Genomic DNA, 15,286 nt, shown 5'->3' with positions numbered 1-15,286 from the left:
TCACGCGCGTCTCTGTGTTCGGCCTCATAAACACGATGCTGCATGGCCCGCCACCAGTCCACCCACAGTGCCACAGCCCCCGCCCCGCTACGGCAGCTGTGTCCGCTCCGCCACCAGTGTGAACAGCTTGGGCAGGCCGCAGTCGTCCAGCCGCGCGCCCCCCTCCTCGTCCACACACACCAGCGCCAGCCGCCCGCCACTGCCGCCACACACCGCACTCACCACCTCGCCTAGCCCCCAGCGCCGCAGCAGCACTCGCGCCCGAGCACCGCCCACACCACCACCACCACCTCCCCCGCCGGGACCGCTGCCACCGCCCTCGTCCCCTTCCGCCGCCCCCAGCCCCGCCCCTGCTGCCGCCGCTGCCTCCTCGTATTTGCTGTAGGCCACATCCATGGGCGCCAGTGGCTGAGTGGAGAAATAGTCGCCGGTCACCTGCATGAGGGGGGGGGATGCAGCAAGGGGTGGACGGGGCAAGGGAGCAGCCAGGAATGCGCTCATTGGCTCTTACTCTTAGGGATTCCGGGCATTGAGCGTGGATCGATTCCGACATGGGTTTGAGCAAACGGCGCTCTTACCGCCGGCTGTTTCTGTTGCAATCGGGTAGGCCGCTATCCTACCCCCGACTCACCTTGTGTTTCTTGCCCCTCGAGGTGATGAGCTTTGTGGAGACGGGGTGGAACTCCCGCAGCACCAGCCGCCCGCCCGGCCGCAGCAGCGGGGCCACCGTGTGCCGCATCAGGGCCCGCAGGTCCTGTGCAGGGGGGGGTGAGTACGTGTGTATGCATGCGGGGGCGGGTTGCGGTGATGGTAGCCGTACCCAAGCCCAGGTCAACACAGGGGCTTCCTGTCATTCCGCCATCCACACGCTCCTGGGCGCGCCCCATGCCAGCCAGCGCATTGCCGTGCCCTGGCCGTGGCTGCCTGTAACTGTAAGCCCTTCCCTCGTGCCCACCTAAACGGCCCCTACCTACGCCCCTGCCCCGTCCCTCCCCTGGCCCTGCCCGTGCCCCTCCCCTGCCCCCTCCCCTGCATGTCTTGGCATGCGTCTTCGTGTCTGTGGACGCTTACCATGAATGGTGGCAACAACCCCTGCCCCACACGTGAGGGGCACATGACTTCCCCCCACCCACCCACCAGGAAGTAGTGCAGCACGCCCAGCTCCATCAGCACCAGGTCGTACTGCCGGTCGTACAGCAGCGCGCCGCCACCCCCGCCGGGGTCGCCACTGCCACTGCCGCTGCCCCCGCCGCCCCCGGCCCCAGTGCGCGGCTGCTGTGGCTGCGGCGCGCACTCGGCCAGGTCCGCCAGCAGGTACCTGAGCTCACCCCCGCCACCGCCCCCACCAGCGCCTGCCCCAGTGAGAGTGTCGCCGCCAGCACCAGCAGCTCCAGCACCAACGGCACCCCCACTGCCCCCACCACCCCCACTGCCCCCATCAGCGGCCGCCTTCACCGCCACCACCTGCAGCCCCGCCGCCGCCGCCAGCCGCGTGGCGTATGCGGCATTGCCCGCCGACACATCCACCACTGTCACGTGGGCCGCACCCAGGGCCGCCAGAGCCACAGCCTTGTGCCCGTGGCTGCCGCACAGGTTGGCCGCTGTCAGGCCGCGCAGCGGCAGCGTCAGCGGCAGCGCGCCTGGGTGGGCTGACGACTCAGGAGCAGTGGCAGTGGCAGTGGCGGCGGCAGCAACATCTCGTGGTGCGGCCGGGGTGCGGGGTCCTAGCTGCAGGAGGTAGGGCAGCAGGGGCCCCAGGCAGCGGCCGGGGTCTCGCAACAGCCGCGCCGCCGCCTCCTCGGGTGGGCCGAAGCGGGCGCACCAGGCGTCAAAGGCCGTGTCGCGGCCCCAGGCGGCCGAGTTGTGGGCCGACAACTCCTGAGTGAGACACGAGGGAGGGGGGCCCAGCAGTCAATGAAAGGCGGCGTGAACAGTGTGGGGACCCGGGGGAGGGAGGCCGGGACCGCGTAAGCCTGCTTTGGCCATGTGAGGCCCTCCCCTGGGCGCACCAGGCCCAAGGCGAAGGCGACATGGCCGACTCCCGCCGGCCCCTGCAACCCGACATGCAGCAGCCCCCATGCCGCTCTCTAGGCCCCAGCCGCCACCCTCCAGCCACCCCTCCAGCCCTCCCCCCCTCCGCCTGTGCCCCTCCCTCACCCGCTGCATGCGGCGCAGTGTGTCCGCCACCGCCGCCGCCAGCTGCGTGTCGCCCGCCCGCTCCGCGTCCACACCCACACTGTACAGCGACTGGACCCACACCTGCGGAAGCGGGCACATTGTTTCCATCATACCGCATTTCCGTTTCGTCCATATCTTGTCAGTGACAGTGCGACAGTCGCGCCGCACCGCCCACAGCACCCTGCACCTCCCTCCCGTGCCACTGGCCGCCTCATGCGCGCACCCTGGGCGCCCGCCTCACCAGGTGCTGCCGCCGCTGCCCCGCTGCGCCGCCCGCCTCCGCCTGCGGGCCCACCAGCACCCGCAGCAGCCCGCCCGACTCCGTGGAGCTGGAGGTGGCGGCGGAGGTGCCGCCTGCTTGTTGCTGCTGCTGCTGCTGCTGCAGCTGCAGCTGCTGGGGCGGAGCGGCCGCTACCTGCACTCGGGCGGGGTTGGCTCTCAGCACCGTGTTGTAGGTGCAGCCCAACACCACTGTCACCGCCGGCGCCGCCGGCTCTGCGGCCCCCCGCTCCCCGGCCGGCCCTGGCTGTGGCTGCGCCGCCGCCGCCAGACTGAACTCGGCGCGGCCCAGTGCTGGCTGCTGCTGTATCGGCGAGGCAACCCAGCCGGAGCCGGGTCGTGCAAACAGCTCGTGTGCGGCTGCCAGCTGGTCCCACTGCAGCTCCAGCTCCAGCTCCACAGCCTCCCCAGCTGAGGAGCCCGACACACCACCTGCAACCGCCTGCGGCAGCCCCTGCGGCCATGAGCCACCAGGCACGTCAGATACTGCCTGCTGCTGCTGGTTCTGCTGCTGCTGCTGCTGCTGCTGCTGGTGGTGGCTGTGCTGCAGGGGCACGTGGGCGCCCTGCAGCCAAGCCGCGGTCCGCCGCACGGCCCAGTACGCCCAGCCCGCGGCCTCCAGCGGCCCAACCACACGCAGCAGCGCACCATGAACCGGCGGCAGCTGATCCGGCGACTGGGAGCGAGCAGTTGCCCAAGTGACTTCCTGCGACGCGGCGGTCTGGGGTGGTGGCGGGTGTGGCGGCGGCAGCCCTGATTCCCCCGCCGCACCGCTGCCGGCTCCAGGCCCGGCCGTCTGGGGCGGAGCCCTGCGGGCTGCTGGTAGGGACGGAGCCCGCATGCCACCTGCCAGCACCCCAGACCGGAAGGTGTCACTCCTGTCGCGGTCTGCCCTCCTAGCTGCGCCCACGTCTTTGCCAGGAGCTTTGCCCTTGCCCCCAGCGCCCCTGCCGCCACCACCGCCGGCTCCCCCGGGAGTGCGCTCACGGGCGTCGGGTCTACTGCGGTCGCCACCGCCACTGCCACCGCTCCTCCCCGCAGCCATGATGCTCATGTCGCGGACCCGACCGCTGGCTGAGGCAGGGACCCATGCGAGGAGGCTGCTGCGGGTACCTGCCAGCCCCTGAACACAGGCACCGGTGCCCCTCGCAGGAGAGGTAGGCGCTGTGTCTGAAGCGGCTGACCCGAGTGACGGAAAGGGCCACGTGCGAGACGTCGGGCTGGGGTGTAGGGGTGGAGGTCCCCACCAAGAGGAGCGCAGCTGCGTACCCGCAGTGAGCGCCATACCGCCAACCACGCGCCTCCAGGCACCAGCTAGCGTCCTTCGCGACACGATGCTTATGAGCGTAAAACTCTGCTTATCAGCTAGTTGAATTGTGCCCGTGCACCCGCTGGCGACAATTGCCGCCGCTAACCCATGGAAGGCGACTTTCACGGACACGCGTGAGAAAGAGGGCGCCTGATTACAAGCTCATGCATGTGCACCGATGTAAGTACGTGACCTGTTCAGATATGTGCACGAGAAGTATGCGAAGACCCTAAACCGACCTCCAACTCACGCGAACTCACAGCATGACTATAATACATTGTATATGTGTGAGAAAAGAATTATAAAAGATATCATGTCCCGAGATGACGGGTTATTAATTGCAGCCACCGCCGGCTACGCACTCCCCTCCCCTCCCCTGTGCTCTGTTAATCACCTGCTAACTAACCCCCCTCGGCCACCTGCTCACTGGCGCATTTGGGCCTATAACTGCTTAGGCTTCTTAATGATCACCTGCTCTGCCCCACGTAACCCACACGCCTACGTCCGTTCTGGCCCATCATGCGATAACACCATTAGAACACACATGAAGCACTGAGGTCACGTCTTAGTCTTCTCAAGCCAAGCTGATACTTTTGAGAGACAACCCGGTGCCTTGCGGCACCTGGTGTCGGCCTGTAAGTGGAGTGTCGTTGTCGTCTCGCTCGTCATCGCCGCATGGCAGGCCACTCTCAAGGGCCACCCCACAATGTAGCCGCCCTTGTGGGGCGCCACAAGTCTTTGCTCATCATCCAAGCAGCGCCATATCTGTGGGAGGAGGTTTGCAAGGTCGCTATAAGTTCCGAGTCGCCCCCAGGGTTATGCACTCCTGTGCGCCCACAAACCTGCCCATATTGCCCCCACTCACCGTCCCTGAAGCCAAGGAAGCTGTGATCGCCAAACACGTCGTCATCCTCATCCTCATAGTAGCTGCCGTCATCATCATAACCGTCATCATCCTTCCCCCAGGCGGCGTCATGCGGCTGCTCCTCAGGCGCCTCCATAGCTGCGTTCAGGCCCTCGGCCGGGGACGAGCCCAGCGGGCCCGAGGACGAGGCCCACACCGCCTCATCCGCACTGCCGGCCCCAGCCTCAGCTCCGGTCTGGGCCTGCTGCGGCTGCCCCGGCCAGCTCGAGCGCCTGCCCCCAGACGACATGCCCGCAGCCCCCGCCGCCGCCTCCTGCTGCTCCGCCAACTCCCACTCCTGTTCGCCCATCTCCACCACCGCACTGAACGCCGCTACCATCACCTGCGGCCGGTGCACTGCCACGTGGCCGGCGGCGGCGGCGGCAGCGACGGCTGCGCCCGCGCCGGCATTGCGTGAGGGCGAGCTGTCAGAACCGGCACCAGCACTGCTGGTGCTGGCGCCTGCAGCAGGAGCTGGGTCCGGAGCGGGAGGTGCTGCGGCCAGGGCAGTGGCGGCGGCAGTAGCGGCGACCAACGGCACAGAGCCCGTGGGGACCAGGGCACCGCCGCGGCTCTTGCGCCCCACAGAAGCCGACGCCGCGCCACCTCCGCCTCCGCCGCGGCTGTTGCGTGGCCGGCCGTCTCCGCTCTGCCTGCTGCCCCCTCCAGACGTGGACATGGTGGTGGTGGTGCTGGGCAGAAGCGTGTCGTCAATGAGGCGGCCCAGCACCGGACTGCCGCCGCCGCCCGCGCCGCTCAGCTCCGCCAGCGCCCCCTGCATGATTTCCAGCTTGCGCCGCCGCCGCGTGCGCCGCACCCAGTCGCCGTAGCGGGAGGCGTCGTTGAGGATGTCGTTGGCGCTGTGCAGCTTCACGGCGGCGTTGCGGGCCGCGGTGGCGGTGGTGGTGGTGGCAGGGATGGGCGCCAGCCGCCGCTCCAGGCCGGGCCCCGGGTCCATGGGTGTGGCCAGGCAGGTGGCGAGGCCGAAGTTGAGGTCGTCAATGTCGTTCAGTACAACCCCGCTGCCGGACAGGCCGGCGGCGCCCCCGCCCGACACGCCCATGGGCTTGAAGCGCCCTTGCGCCATGGAGGGCGCCGTGGCCATGGGGATGCCGGCCGCGGCGGCCTCCGGGGTGGCGGCCGCGGCATTGAGGTTGGCGGAGCTGGCGTCCACCACACCGCCCACCAGCGGCGGAGCAGGCGGCAGGCGGGCCAGGCCCGGCTGGGGCGCACGGCCGGGGTAGGCGGAGTAGCACTGTGCCGCCGTGAAGTTGGCCTCGTAAACGGCGCCAACCAAGTTTGAGAGGACGTGGGTGGAGGGCGGCGGCAGCACGTCCAGAGGCAGCGCGGCCGTGGACACGCAGCGTGACGCGCCCCGGACTGGAGTGCTGGTGCCGCTGCTCGCTAGGGGCGTGCTAGCACCGCCCAGCGCGCCGGCACCGCCAGAGGTGGAGCCGTAGCCCAGCCCCAGGCCCATGAGCGGCGACGTCGGGCATGTCGGCGGCGTCCTCAGCCCGTACTGCAATGGTGACATCAAGGGAGGGGTAAGCGGCACAAGCAAGCGGCGAACGGCCGGCCAGTGCGACCCTAGTCGCTGGAAACTGGTCGAGCCCGTTTCTACTGCTTAATCCTATCTTTCCGTTCGTTTGCCTAATTTTGAGCAACCATAACTGGGCGTGCACCGCGTCAGGGCGAGGCTGCGGGGCTGAGAATTGGAAATGAACGGGCGGGTGCTTGCGCGACTGGCACTCGCGCATTACTGCAAGATGGCGTAGCCTTAATCCCATCGCGTCATACAGGACATCCCGCTGCTGAGCTGCTTACCAGTGACGGCAGCGCGGGGGACCGCGGTGGAAGGTCGGTCGTCGAGGGAGCGCGCCGGTGCAACGGCATTTGCGCACAGTACCGGTGTAAATGTGTAAAGGACCAAGTCACAACAATGTAAAGGGCCCCGCGCGGGGCAGCTCGGTCTGTGCTCTGTGCCAGCTGGCTTCGCAAAGTCCTGTCAGCGATGGCAGGTGCTATCAGGCATGCATATATGGAGTTCAATACTAAACTGCTTATAATTATGGCGTCGCACATGCCCACAAACCGCAACCGCTCAATACCGCTGTAGCGGGCAATTTCCGTCAACTCCTTGGCAACTCAGTTCCTTTATGGCAATGTATATGCTTGCTGTGGGCAATAACTTTGGCTGTGCCTTGGGGTTATTATCAGAGGCAGGGAGGGAGTATACTGTGTACAGGCAGGCTAACCGCAAGCGTGCCCGAAGACAGCCTTCGCGAGCAGGGCCAACCCGGCGCCTTGTCGGGGTCCCTCTTGTACTTTTTCTACGCAGAAGCACTTCCAATGACACTTGAACTCCTACACGGTCACTCCCTGTTAATATGTGGCACTTTGACGCATACTGGGGCGATGTTCTCGAGGGGATGACCATGCTTGGGCGTGCTTGGGGGTGTGGGGGGTTTATCCATGGACATTGCTGGCGCGCGTACCCGCATGCTCCAGCATACTTCTCCATGCTTTCAGTGGCAGTCACGCGCTGGCAGCTGCTTCATATTGTGTGTTTGGGGGGACTAAAGCTTTAACTCACGCCCTAGCCTGCGCAGGCTGGCACAGGATTGCCAGAGATGTATGCGGCCAGGGAAGGGGAGCTTCACAAGGGTGAGGGGCTGAGGGCGCGGGGGGGAGCCCGAGGGCCCCGCTAAACCCGAGACCAGGAGAACCTGAAAATGCCGCGGATGCTGTATAGCAGGGGTCAGGAGTTACTCGCGCTCGCGGAAGCCATGGCGTGGATCGGGCCTGGATCCAGCCCGGACAGTATATCGCAGTGTTCGCGCAACTTGTTTGCTGACCCCGAGCTGTGCAGACTACACAATCTGTCTGCACAACCGGGAACCAGGGCCTCTGGGTTTCTCTGCTTTGTTTCTTTAGCGAGCCCCGAAATTGCCGAGCCTGCTGCACGACCACCGCGAGTCGCTGTACCAATCATTTCAATTAGCGGACTCAGCAGCACAAGGCGCAAGCTTGTGGGCTCAAAGCCTGGAGAAAGTGAGTGCCATGAAATAACTCCTAGAGGGGAGACAGGGCCAGGGCCGGCGTGCTCTGGGTCTGAATTGTAATCATAGGGGGGAGAATGGTCGTTAGGGATTGCAATGGCTTGTCCGAGGGTAGTCGCCTGTCAGTGTCGACGGACGGCTTCACCCCGCCTCCTCGTGGTTGCGCCCGGCAACTCCGCCAGTCTCCGCATCAACCCCTTCCTCTGTTGCTCCCCGCCCGAGCAGAGAGCAGGAGAAACCCCCCTGGGGTCAAGTTGTCAGAGCGGAACGGTTGTCCAAGCAACTGGACGTTTGGGCGCAGGGCTCTTCGTCTCCTCCGAGCCCTGAGAGGCCCGGCACCGACGGGCCAAATATAGTCCCGCTGTGTCTGACTGCAACACCAGTGCTGGATCGTGCCAGCGTTCATAATAAGGGTTTGGCCTCGGCGCGCGTAAACAGCGCGCAGGGGCTCGCTCGCGGGCAATGCCGCCGCCACCGCCCCAGCCCCACGGCACGGGCCTGAGGCCGCCGGGGGCGTCCCCCTTCTACACGGGGGCTGGGCAACAAGCACCTCCCGGTGCCATCACTGCCATGAACACCGGTGCCGGCACCTCAGGCGCCGCCGCTGCTGGGCGCTGCACGCCGCCGCCGTCCACGTGGGAGTGCAGTGGCGGCGCCGCCTCGCCGGCCCCCTCGGCTCCGCCCTCCCGCGCCGCATCCTCCGCACTCAGCGGGGCATGCGGGATGGCCTGCAGCAGCCGCGTCGCTGGTGGCAGCGGTGGCGGCAGCGGTGGCGGCAGCGGTGGCGGCAGCGGCAGTGAGTGGGAGTCGTCTTCCGCCTCTGCCTATGCTTCGCCCTCTGCAGCCCCAAGCGTAGGCGGCGCGACACCCGCGCAGCTGCGACGGCCGCCTAGCCCCGTCCGGCCTAGTGCTGCTCAACTGCAGCCCCCGTCGCCAGGCGTACAGCGGCACCAGCAACAGCACCACTTCCATCACCATCATGCAGCTAGCACCGGCGGCGCAGCCGGTGGGTCTGGCGGCTGCAGTACCGCTGCCGGGGCAATCGCACACAGCCTTCAGGCAGCGCACCCGCACCCACACCCACCGCTACACGCGGCGCGGTCGAGCCACAACATTGCGGCAGCAGCAAGCGGCCTACCCTCGGCGCCCCCGCTGCCGCCCTACCCGGACCCGACGTGCTACTACCTACACTCCACGCCCGCCCTGTCGGCAGGCGGCGCCGCGGCGTCCCCAGGCGGCCTCACGCCCACCGCCCCAGGCACGCCCAGCTACATGTCACTTCCGGTCGGGGGACCCAGCCCCAGCCCCGCTACGGCGGCAGTCGACGCCGCCGCCGCAGCCGCCGCCAGCTGCCACGGCCAGGCGTCACCCTCCCCCCACCAGCGGCTGTCCTCCCCAGGCTGGCCGCCGCACCTGCCCGCGCACGTGCCGCTGCCGCCCCCGCACTCGGCCTCCTCGGGCGGCGCCGCGCCAGTGGGCCCCGGCGCCATGCCGGCCGGCCCCTCGTCCGCCAGCAGCACCCACCTGCCGCCGCCGCCCACTGCCGCTGTGGGCCTGTCTGCCGCCGCTGCCGCCTCCTCCACCTCGCGTGTGACCCGCACCACAGTGGATGACGTGGAGGCCGGCACACACGACCAGGCCGCGACATCAGGCGGCAGCGGAAGCGGCGGTGGCGGGAGAGCTGGCGGTAGCGGGGTCGTGGGTGGGCCCAGCGGGCACGGCCCCAACAAGCAGCCTACCACCGGCAGTGTCTTCGGTGCCGCTGTGGCGGCGAGCACGGCAGCGGCAGCAGCAGCCGCAGTGGCGGCAGAGGCGGGCACCGGCGCTCTGACACCAGGTGTGTCACCAGTCACTGCCAACGCCGCCGCAGCTGCCGGCATGGCCGAGGTGCCGGCGGGGGCCGCGACAGCCTACGCCGCCCCACCTGCGCCGCTGCGCCCCATGGGCAGCCGTGTGGAGGTGAGCGTGAGTGTGCTGGAGCCGGAGCCATCGCTGGGGCGCCCCGTCAGCCCCAGTGGGGTGGAGCTGGCGACCCTGAGGACCTCGGCGGCGGCGGGTGGCGCCAGCACTGCCGCGGCCGCCGCGGTGGGGGTGCCCATACTGCTCCTGTCAGCGGGCTCGGCCGGGGCCGCGGCAGCCGCTGCCGCTGCTGGTGGCCCGGTGGTGCCGGGTGTGGTGCTGGCGGCGGGTGTGCCTGCCCCCGAGCCCGGTGTCGACGGAGTGGATGTGGTGGCTACCCTGCTGGCTAGTGGGGCGCCGCGGCGGCGGCTGGGCACCAGTGGCGGCGGCGGCACAGACCTGGACGAGACCAGCGGCGGCGGCGCAGCGGCGGACGACGGCGACGGCGGCGCGGGCGGTGGCGGCGGTGACGCGGGGCAGTGCGCGCTGCCTGCCGAGGTGCGGCGGCGGCTGCGCTCGCACCTGGGCCGGCACCGCATGAAGCACATCCGCAGCTGGAAGGACCTGGCCCACTCCACCGCCTCGCCGCGGCCCGGCTACTGGCTGCTGGGCACCCTGGCGCTGCTGGCGGTGCTGCTCACAGCCTTCTACTTCATGGCGGGCCAGTGGGAGTTCCTGAGGCCGATTGACGTGGCGGGACCGGCAGAGGCGCTGGCGCCACCGCCGCCGCCGCCCCCCGCCGGCACCGCCGCCGGCAGCTCTGTGGCTCTGGGCGAGCCGTCGTCCGGCGCCGGCGTCAACATGACCACTGCCTTCATCGGCAACCTCACCGCCGTCCCCAACATGGGCACCGCCGGCAGCAGCACCGCCAGCGCCGCCACCACCAGCTCCCTCAACGTGGCGGCCTACAACGACCCCTACAGCCACAACTGGGGTCCGGACGCGCTGTGGGACTGGCTGGCCTTCTGGCGGCCCAACTCCGCGCGCACCTTCGGGTGAGGCTGTGAGGCTGTGAGGATGCGCACGCGTTATACAGAGATGTACTGCCTCCGCCCCCTCAGTGCACCCGATGCCCCGCCTGCCGAGTACGGATTACTGACCGCCTCTGCTCCCGCGCTTGCACTCCAGGTTCGCCTACCTGCGCGCCTGGGGCGGCCGCTACTGCCCCGACCTGGCTGCGGGCCAGTGGTGGCGCTGGCTGACCGGCCTGCTGCTGCACCAGTCGGCGCTGCACCTGGTGTCCAACACGGCGCTGCTGCTGGTGCTGGCCACCTACCTGGAGTCGCTGTACGGCTGCTGGAGGGTGCTGCCCGTGTTCTTCGTGGCGGGCATCGCAGGCAACATGTGAGTACGTGTATGTGTGTGTGCGTGTGTGTGTGTATGTGACGCGCTATATGCGTGTCTTGTACTGTGCATGCTTCGTCCTCCACACTCGCCGACGGGTTTGCCTACTTTTCATCTAGCTCGGGCAGAGGTATACACACCTTACCTCCCCTACCGTCCCTGGATCCTCCCCTCATCCCCTCACCTCATTCCTCCTCCTCCCACCCACCCTCCCAGGGTGTCTTCCTGGCTGGAGGACCCCTGCACGCTGGTGGTGGGCGCCAGTGGGGCTGTGTTCGGGCTGCTGGGCGCCTACACCGCAGACGCCGGCCTGAACTGGGAGTCCATACCGCTGCTGTGGCTGCGGCTGGCGGGCATGGGCCTGGTGGTGGGCTTCATGCTGGCGCTTCAGCTGGCGGACCACTCCCGCAGTGGCTCGGCGGGGGCGGTCAGCCACGCCAGCCACGCGGGCGGCTTCGTGGCGGGGCTGCTCATGGCCTGGCTGCTGCTGCCAGACTTCAAGGTGGGAGGAGGGGTGTGTGGCGCCTTGGGAGTGCAGGGGCGAGGTGGCGGGGCTGCAAAATTGTAGTCGTTTGATGTGCTGTCCGCGGGCTGTGGCCCAGTGGCTGTAGGTGGCGTCTTGACGTAATCAATACCTCGTGTCACCCACCCACATACCGCCACATCGCCCGGTACCCACACCACACAGGCCCGGCGCGCCGCCAAGGTGACCCAGCTGCTGTCCGGGCTGGGCCTGGAGTCGCACCTGCCGCTGCCCGACACGCCGCCCGGCCGCCAGCTGTACTCATTCTGGCAGCGGCACCGCGTGCTGACCTGGGGCGTGCACGGCGTGGCGGCGAGCGTGCTGGTGCTGCAGCTGGTGGCGGTGCCCGCCTACCTGTACACACACACCTTCAAGCACCTGGACTGCGGCGCCGGACGCTGACGAGTTTAGCTTAGGTAATTGCCAGGATGTGGCGGTTTGTGTTATGCACAATGCATTTGAAGGTGACCTGCAGTGAGCGGCTCAAGCGGTGCGTACGCATCAGGGCCCATGTGGCCATTACCACAAGCTACTACCTCTCGGCTCCTGACTGTCACGACTGGAAAGTGACTCGGGACTCGCAGTGACGATGATGGTGGCGGACCTAATCTCGTATTGCACTGACATTGAGACCAGTTGAAGTGTGACTGTCCATTCATGTGCGGTTGTTGTCGGTCGGTTCGTAGCGGGGCAAGGCCGCGTGGAGGAGGAGAGCACGACGCCGCCCAATCGGCGGTGCCAATGCGCAGATTAAGGCCCGGCTGGTGCCTGGTTCGCAGTCTTCGCTGGCGAGTTTTGCATGGCACAGTGTGTGGTATGATTTATTGCTGTGCTTGTGCTTGACAGCGAGACGTGGCTGGACACATGGCGGGCGGTGCCTATACAAACAGACCCCGGCTATGGCCGGGAGATGAGGTAGATGCTTGCGGCCTTAGAGACGCACCAACGTGGCTTGGGCGCTGCCCACTTTCCCCTTGGGAGGGAAAACCATTAGCGCTGGGTGCTGCACTCCAAGGCTGGCGACCGGCTGCACAACATCTGCAGTAAGGCATTCAATGACACCATCGTTGGTGTGCGCTTTGTCATGCCCGGCTTCTGCGAGCGCTGGCCCTCGGTTGCACGCGCTGGCGTTTCCCGGCCGTGCCGCCGGGCAAGTACCGTGGCGTGGGCAACGCGGAGTTTACCAGGCTGGAGCTGCCAATGAGGTGTCGCGCCCATACTTTTTTGTGTAACTGACGGAAGAGAAGACTGTGCCTTGTGCCTGGGTGGGGGGCTATGACAGGTCGATCGAGCGCGGGAACAACACCAAAGCCAGCAGGGACTCAGCCATGCACGCCGCATGCACGGACAAGGAAGCTTCTGGGGGCCCTCTCCCCACTGAATTGCTGCGCTCCGGTGGCTCAACCCACCACAAAACAAGCGTGTTCTGACAAATGGCTCCGGCTTGTGATTGACAGGCGGTAACTGGCTGCGATTGGCTCCGCTGATACTCGTATGAGGTTTGCAAGTGGACCGGTCTCGCAGGGTGGCGTTGAAACTCAGTTGCCGAGACTGCTGCCGCACGTTCTCACAGTCTCCGCACCCCCCCCCATGGAGGTGCTCCTTGGCTCTGGCCACACCGTCATTCACGTGCCACCTCAGCATGACAGCAAATCGCGGTCCATGTGTCCCGGACGCCACGTAATGACACAAGAAAACACATCAAGGCGCCGTTTCACAACGCTCAAGTCGCACTACAACACGCAATTACGCACGTCACAGTTTTTAAGCCGAGATCCGATACTGACCGCTCTCAGGTCCCTGATCACGGCAACAAGCAACTACCAGCGCCATGAGTGTTGAAACCGTCACAATATCTTCGCGTGCACAGATGTTGCATGCAGCTGTGGCTCATGTGCCCCAGCTTGGTTACACGCGTAACCGCATGAGTTGAGTTTACCGGTCGCCCGCCCGAACACACCGGCGGCCTGCTGCCGCCACCTCCTCTGCCTCCTCCTCCTCCTCCTCCTCCTCCTCCTCCTCTTCCTCCTCCTTCTCCGCCTCCACCACCACCTCCGCCGTACGGCGCGGCCGCCTCACTGCCTCATTGCCTCATTGGCTCACTGCCTCACTGGTCTTCCCCCGGCAGCAGGTTGGTGCCGTCGCAGCGCTGGAACTCCAGCGTGACGGGGATGTGGCCCGGGTGCGAGCCGATGGCGGCAGATACCGTCTTGAACGTCTGTGGCGAGTGGGGTGGGAGCGGGGCTGCATTCATAACTCATGGGGACGCGAGAGGGATCCTACCTGTAGCAAGGCCTCGGAAGGAGAAAGGATTTCAGTTATGCACCTGCTTCACTTGACAGGCGGCAACACGCAGTCGCAGCCGCGACTTCAGTTACGTGTGGGCCCCAACCCCCACCCGCCAGGGACTCTCTCACCCACATAGCGCCCAGTCTTCGTCACCCATGTCCGCCACCGCGCCTGACCGCCCTCTTCCCGCCGACTCACCTCGCCCTGCACCCTCAGCCGCACCAGCTTCTGCCCGCCCTTGACCGTTGCGCCGCCGTAGTCCGACTCCGAGGTGTAAATGACGCCACTGGTGGCAATGAGCTGGTCACCCTGGGGTGTTACGTTCATGATCAATTAAGAAGAAGCGAAATTTACGGGGGGGAGAGGTAGGGGGGAGGGTTATGCGTGCGGGAAGCCGACGGTCTTACGTGTGAACATGGTCACGTCAACACGGTGTTGTGCATGGGTCGGAGGCATGAGATGGCAGAATTGATTAAAGGCGGTGACGCTCCAAAGGCACGGTCCTCGACCGCCGCCCTGCCCCCAGTCCCTACCCTGCCCCTCCACTCACCATCTTGATCCGTCCGTCTAGCGCCGCGCTGCCGCCCGCCTTCACCTCGACCTGCACCAACCCCACCCAGGCGCCCGGCCCCCGGCAGCGACCAGGCAGCGGGCAGCGCAGTCAAGCAAGGCCACACGCACTGGGTACGGCACTGGCGCGAGCAGTCCAGCACCGACACCCGCATGTCCCAGGCCTCAGCCGGCTGCACGAGGACCCTCGCCCCCGTCAGGCCTCGCCTCCGTCCGGCCGGTCCCGGCCACGAAGCTAAGGGCGCCCCCAGTCCCCTACCCACCACAAATATGTTGCCCGACTTGACGTCCTGCTCCAGCACCATTCCCAGTGGCTTCTTCAGAGACACCGAGTAGCGGGCGCAGCCGATGGGCAGCTGCGCGCAGCCGGAAGGGGTGAGCACCGGCAGGGGGCCTGGGGCTGTGACACGAGTGCGCTACGGCGCCATGGTGTTGCGCGGTGTCCCCCCGTCCTCCGGCTCCCTTACACCCGTCCTCAACCCGGCGGTCCAGTCGCGTGAAGAGGTCGCACGCCAAGCCAGCATCCCTTCGATCGGACACGTCCCCGGACGCACCACCCACGGCATGTGTGCGGGGATGCCGAGACATCGGCTGAAGGTCAAGTCATCTCGGCACGCCCCTCTCTTTTACCTGATCCTCAATGGAAGTGGCAGGGGCTCCGTTAGCATCTGACTGCTGTGAGGCACGGAAGACGCACGTTCTCCGCGCAGCGACTCGCGCACGCACACAGGCAGGCGATGCCCTATTCTGGAAGCGAGCTGCTTGCATTCTGACTTCTAAACTATGCTGCCCTTCGTGATCTGCGCTAGTGACGATGACGAAAGGCTCAGTCGCTGCGCGCGTGAAAGCACGGGACTGGACACTTGTAATGCTATTATCTATGATGCAATATTATACCTACTTTTGTCTGGTCAAGGAGGCTCGGCCTCATT

General features: G+C 66.8%; 4 protein-coding genes across 4 annotated transcripts; 1 reads left to right on the top strand and 3 right to left on the bottom strand.

The window, feature by feature from the left end:
• Positions 1–9: 9 nt before the first annotated feature.
• On the bottom strand, positions 10–3,641 carry CHLRE_03g144124v5 (uncharacterized protein). Its single transcript, XM_043060368.1, has 5 exons — positions 2,420–3,641; positions 2,158–2,259; positions 1,138–1,878; positions 632–754; positions 10–435 (listed from the first exon to the last, which is right to left on the bottom strand). Exons 1-5 carry the CDS (start codon positions 3,500–3,502, stop codon positions 88–90), a joined length of 2,397 nt encoding a protein of 798 aa, XP_042925497.1. The 5' UTR covers positions 3,503–3,641; the 3' UTR covers positions 10–87.
• Positions 3,642–3,689: 48 nt separating this feature from the next.
• Positions 3,690–6,881, bottom strand: CHLRE_03g144104v5 (uncharacterized protein). Its single transcript, XM_043060367.1, has 3 exons — positions 6,495–6,881; positions 4,632–6,189; positions 3,690–4,531 (listed from the first exon to the last, which is right to left on the bottom strand). Exons 1-3 carry the CDS (start codon positions 6,561–6,563, stop codon positions 4,512–4,514), a joined length of 1,647 nt encoding a protein of 548 aa, XP_042925496.1. The 5' UTR covers positions 6,564–6,881; the 3' UTR covers positions 3,690–4,511.
• A 650-nt stretch (positions 6,882–7,531) lies between these two features.
• Positions 7,532–12,739, top strand: CHLRE_03g144084v5 (uncharacterized protein). The gene is made up of 5 exons (XM_001695596.2): positions 7,532–7,721; positions 7,955–10,623; positions 10,757–10,972; positions 11,189–11,474; positions 11,661–12,739. Exons 2-5 carry the CDS (start codon positions 8,192–8,194, stop codon positions 11,895–11,897), a joined length of 3,171 nt encoding a protein of 1,056 aa, XP_001695648.2. The 5' UTR covers positions 7,532–7,721; positions 7,955–8,191; the 3' UTR covers positions 11,898–12,739.
• A 170-nt stretch (positions 12,740–12,909) lies between these two features.
• CHLRE_03g144064v5 (uncharacterized protein) lies at positions 12,910–15,241 on the bottom strand. The gene is made up of 5 exons (XM_043060366.1): positions 14,985–15,241; positions 14,618–14,710; positions 14,335–14,385; positions 13,983–14,093; positions 12,910–13,713 (listed from the first exon to the last, which is right to left on the bottom strand). The coding sequence occupies exons 1-5, from the start codon at positions 15,120–15,122 to the stop codon at positions 13,603–13,605; spliced, it is 504 nt and encodes a 167-aa protein (XP_042925495.1). The 5' UTR covers positions 15,123–15,241; the 3' UTR covers positions 12,910–13,602.
• Between the last annotated feature and the right edge of the window lie 45 nt (positions 15,242–15,286).

The sequence above is a fragment of the Chlamydomonas reinhardtii genome, chromosome 3, assembly GCF_000002595.2.
Source record: "Chlamydomonas reinhardtii strain CC-503 cw92 mt+ chromosome 3, whole genome shotgun sequence".
In the NCBI taxonomy this organism is placed as follows: Eukaryota; Viridiplantae; Chlorophyta; class Chlorophyceae; order Chlamydomonadales; family Chlamydomonadaceae; genus Chlamydomonas; species Chlamydomonas reinhardtii.
Note: the sequence above shows the minus strand (reverse complement) of the source record. Positions and strands in the feature narration are given on the sequence as shown.

Coding starts and splice junctions, on each gene's coding strand:
- CHLRE_03g144124v5 (XM_043060368.1), bottom strand. CDS start 3,502: ATGGCTGCGGGGAGGAGCGGTGGCAGTGGCGGTGGCGACCGCAGTAGA. Junction 2,260..2,419: donor GGCAGCGGCGGCAGCACCTG/GTGAGGCGGGCG, acceptor CCGCTTCCGCAG/GTGTGGGTCCAGTCGCTGTA. Junction 1,879..2,157: donor CACTGCGCCGCATGCAGCGG/GTGAGGGAGGGG, acceptor TGTCTCACTCAG/GAGTTGTCGGCCCACAACTC.
- CHLRE_03g144104v5 (XM_043060367.1), bottom strand. CDS start 6,563: ATGCCGTTGCACCGGCGCGCTCCCTCGACGACCGACCTTCCACCGCGG. Junction 6,190..6,494: donor CCCCCGCGCTGCCGTCACTG/GTAAGCAGCTCA, acceptor TCACCATTGCAG/TACGGGCTGAGGACGCCGCC. Junction 4,532..4,631: donor CTTCCTTGGCTTCAGGGACG/GTGAGTGGGGGC, acceptor CTCCTCCCACAG/ATATGGCGCTGCTTGGATGA.
- CHLRE_03g144084v5 (XM_001695596.2), top strand. CDS start 8,192: ATGCCGCCGCCACCGCCCCAGCCCCACGGCACGGGCCTGAGGCCGCCG. Junction 10,624..10,756: donor AACTCCGCGCGCACCTTCGG/GTGAGGCTGTGA, acceptor CTTGCACTCCAG/GTTCGCCTACCTGCGCGCCT. Junction 10,973..11,188: donor GCGGGCATCGCAGGCAACAT/GTGAGTACGTGT, acceptor CCACCCTCCCAG/GGTGTCTTCCTGGCTGGAGG.
- CHLRE_03g144064v5 (XM_043060366.1), bottom strand. CDS start 15,122: ATGCAAGCAGCTCGCTTCCAGAATAGGGCATCGCCTGCCTGTGTGCGT. Junction 14,711..14,984: donor CCACTTCCATTGAGGATCAG/GTAAAAGAGAGG, acceptor GGCTGCGCGCAG/CTGCCCATCGGCTGCGCCCG. Junction 14,094..14,334: donor TAGACGGACGGATCAAGATG/GTGAGTGGAGGG, acceptor GTAACACCCCAG/GGTGACCAGCTCATTGCCAC.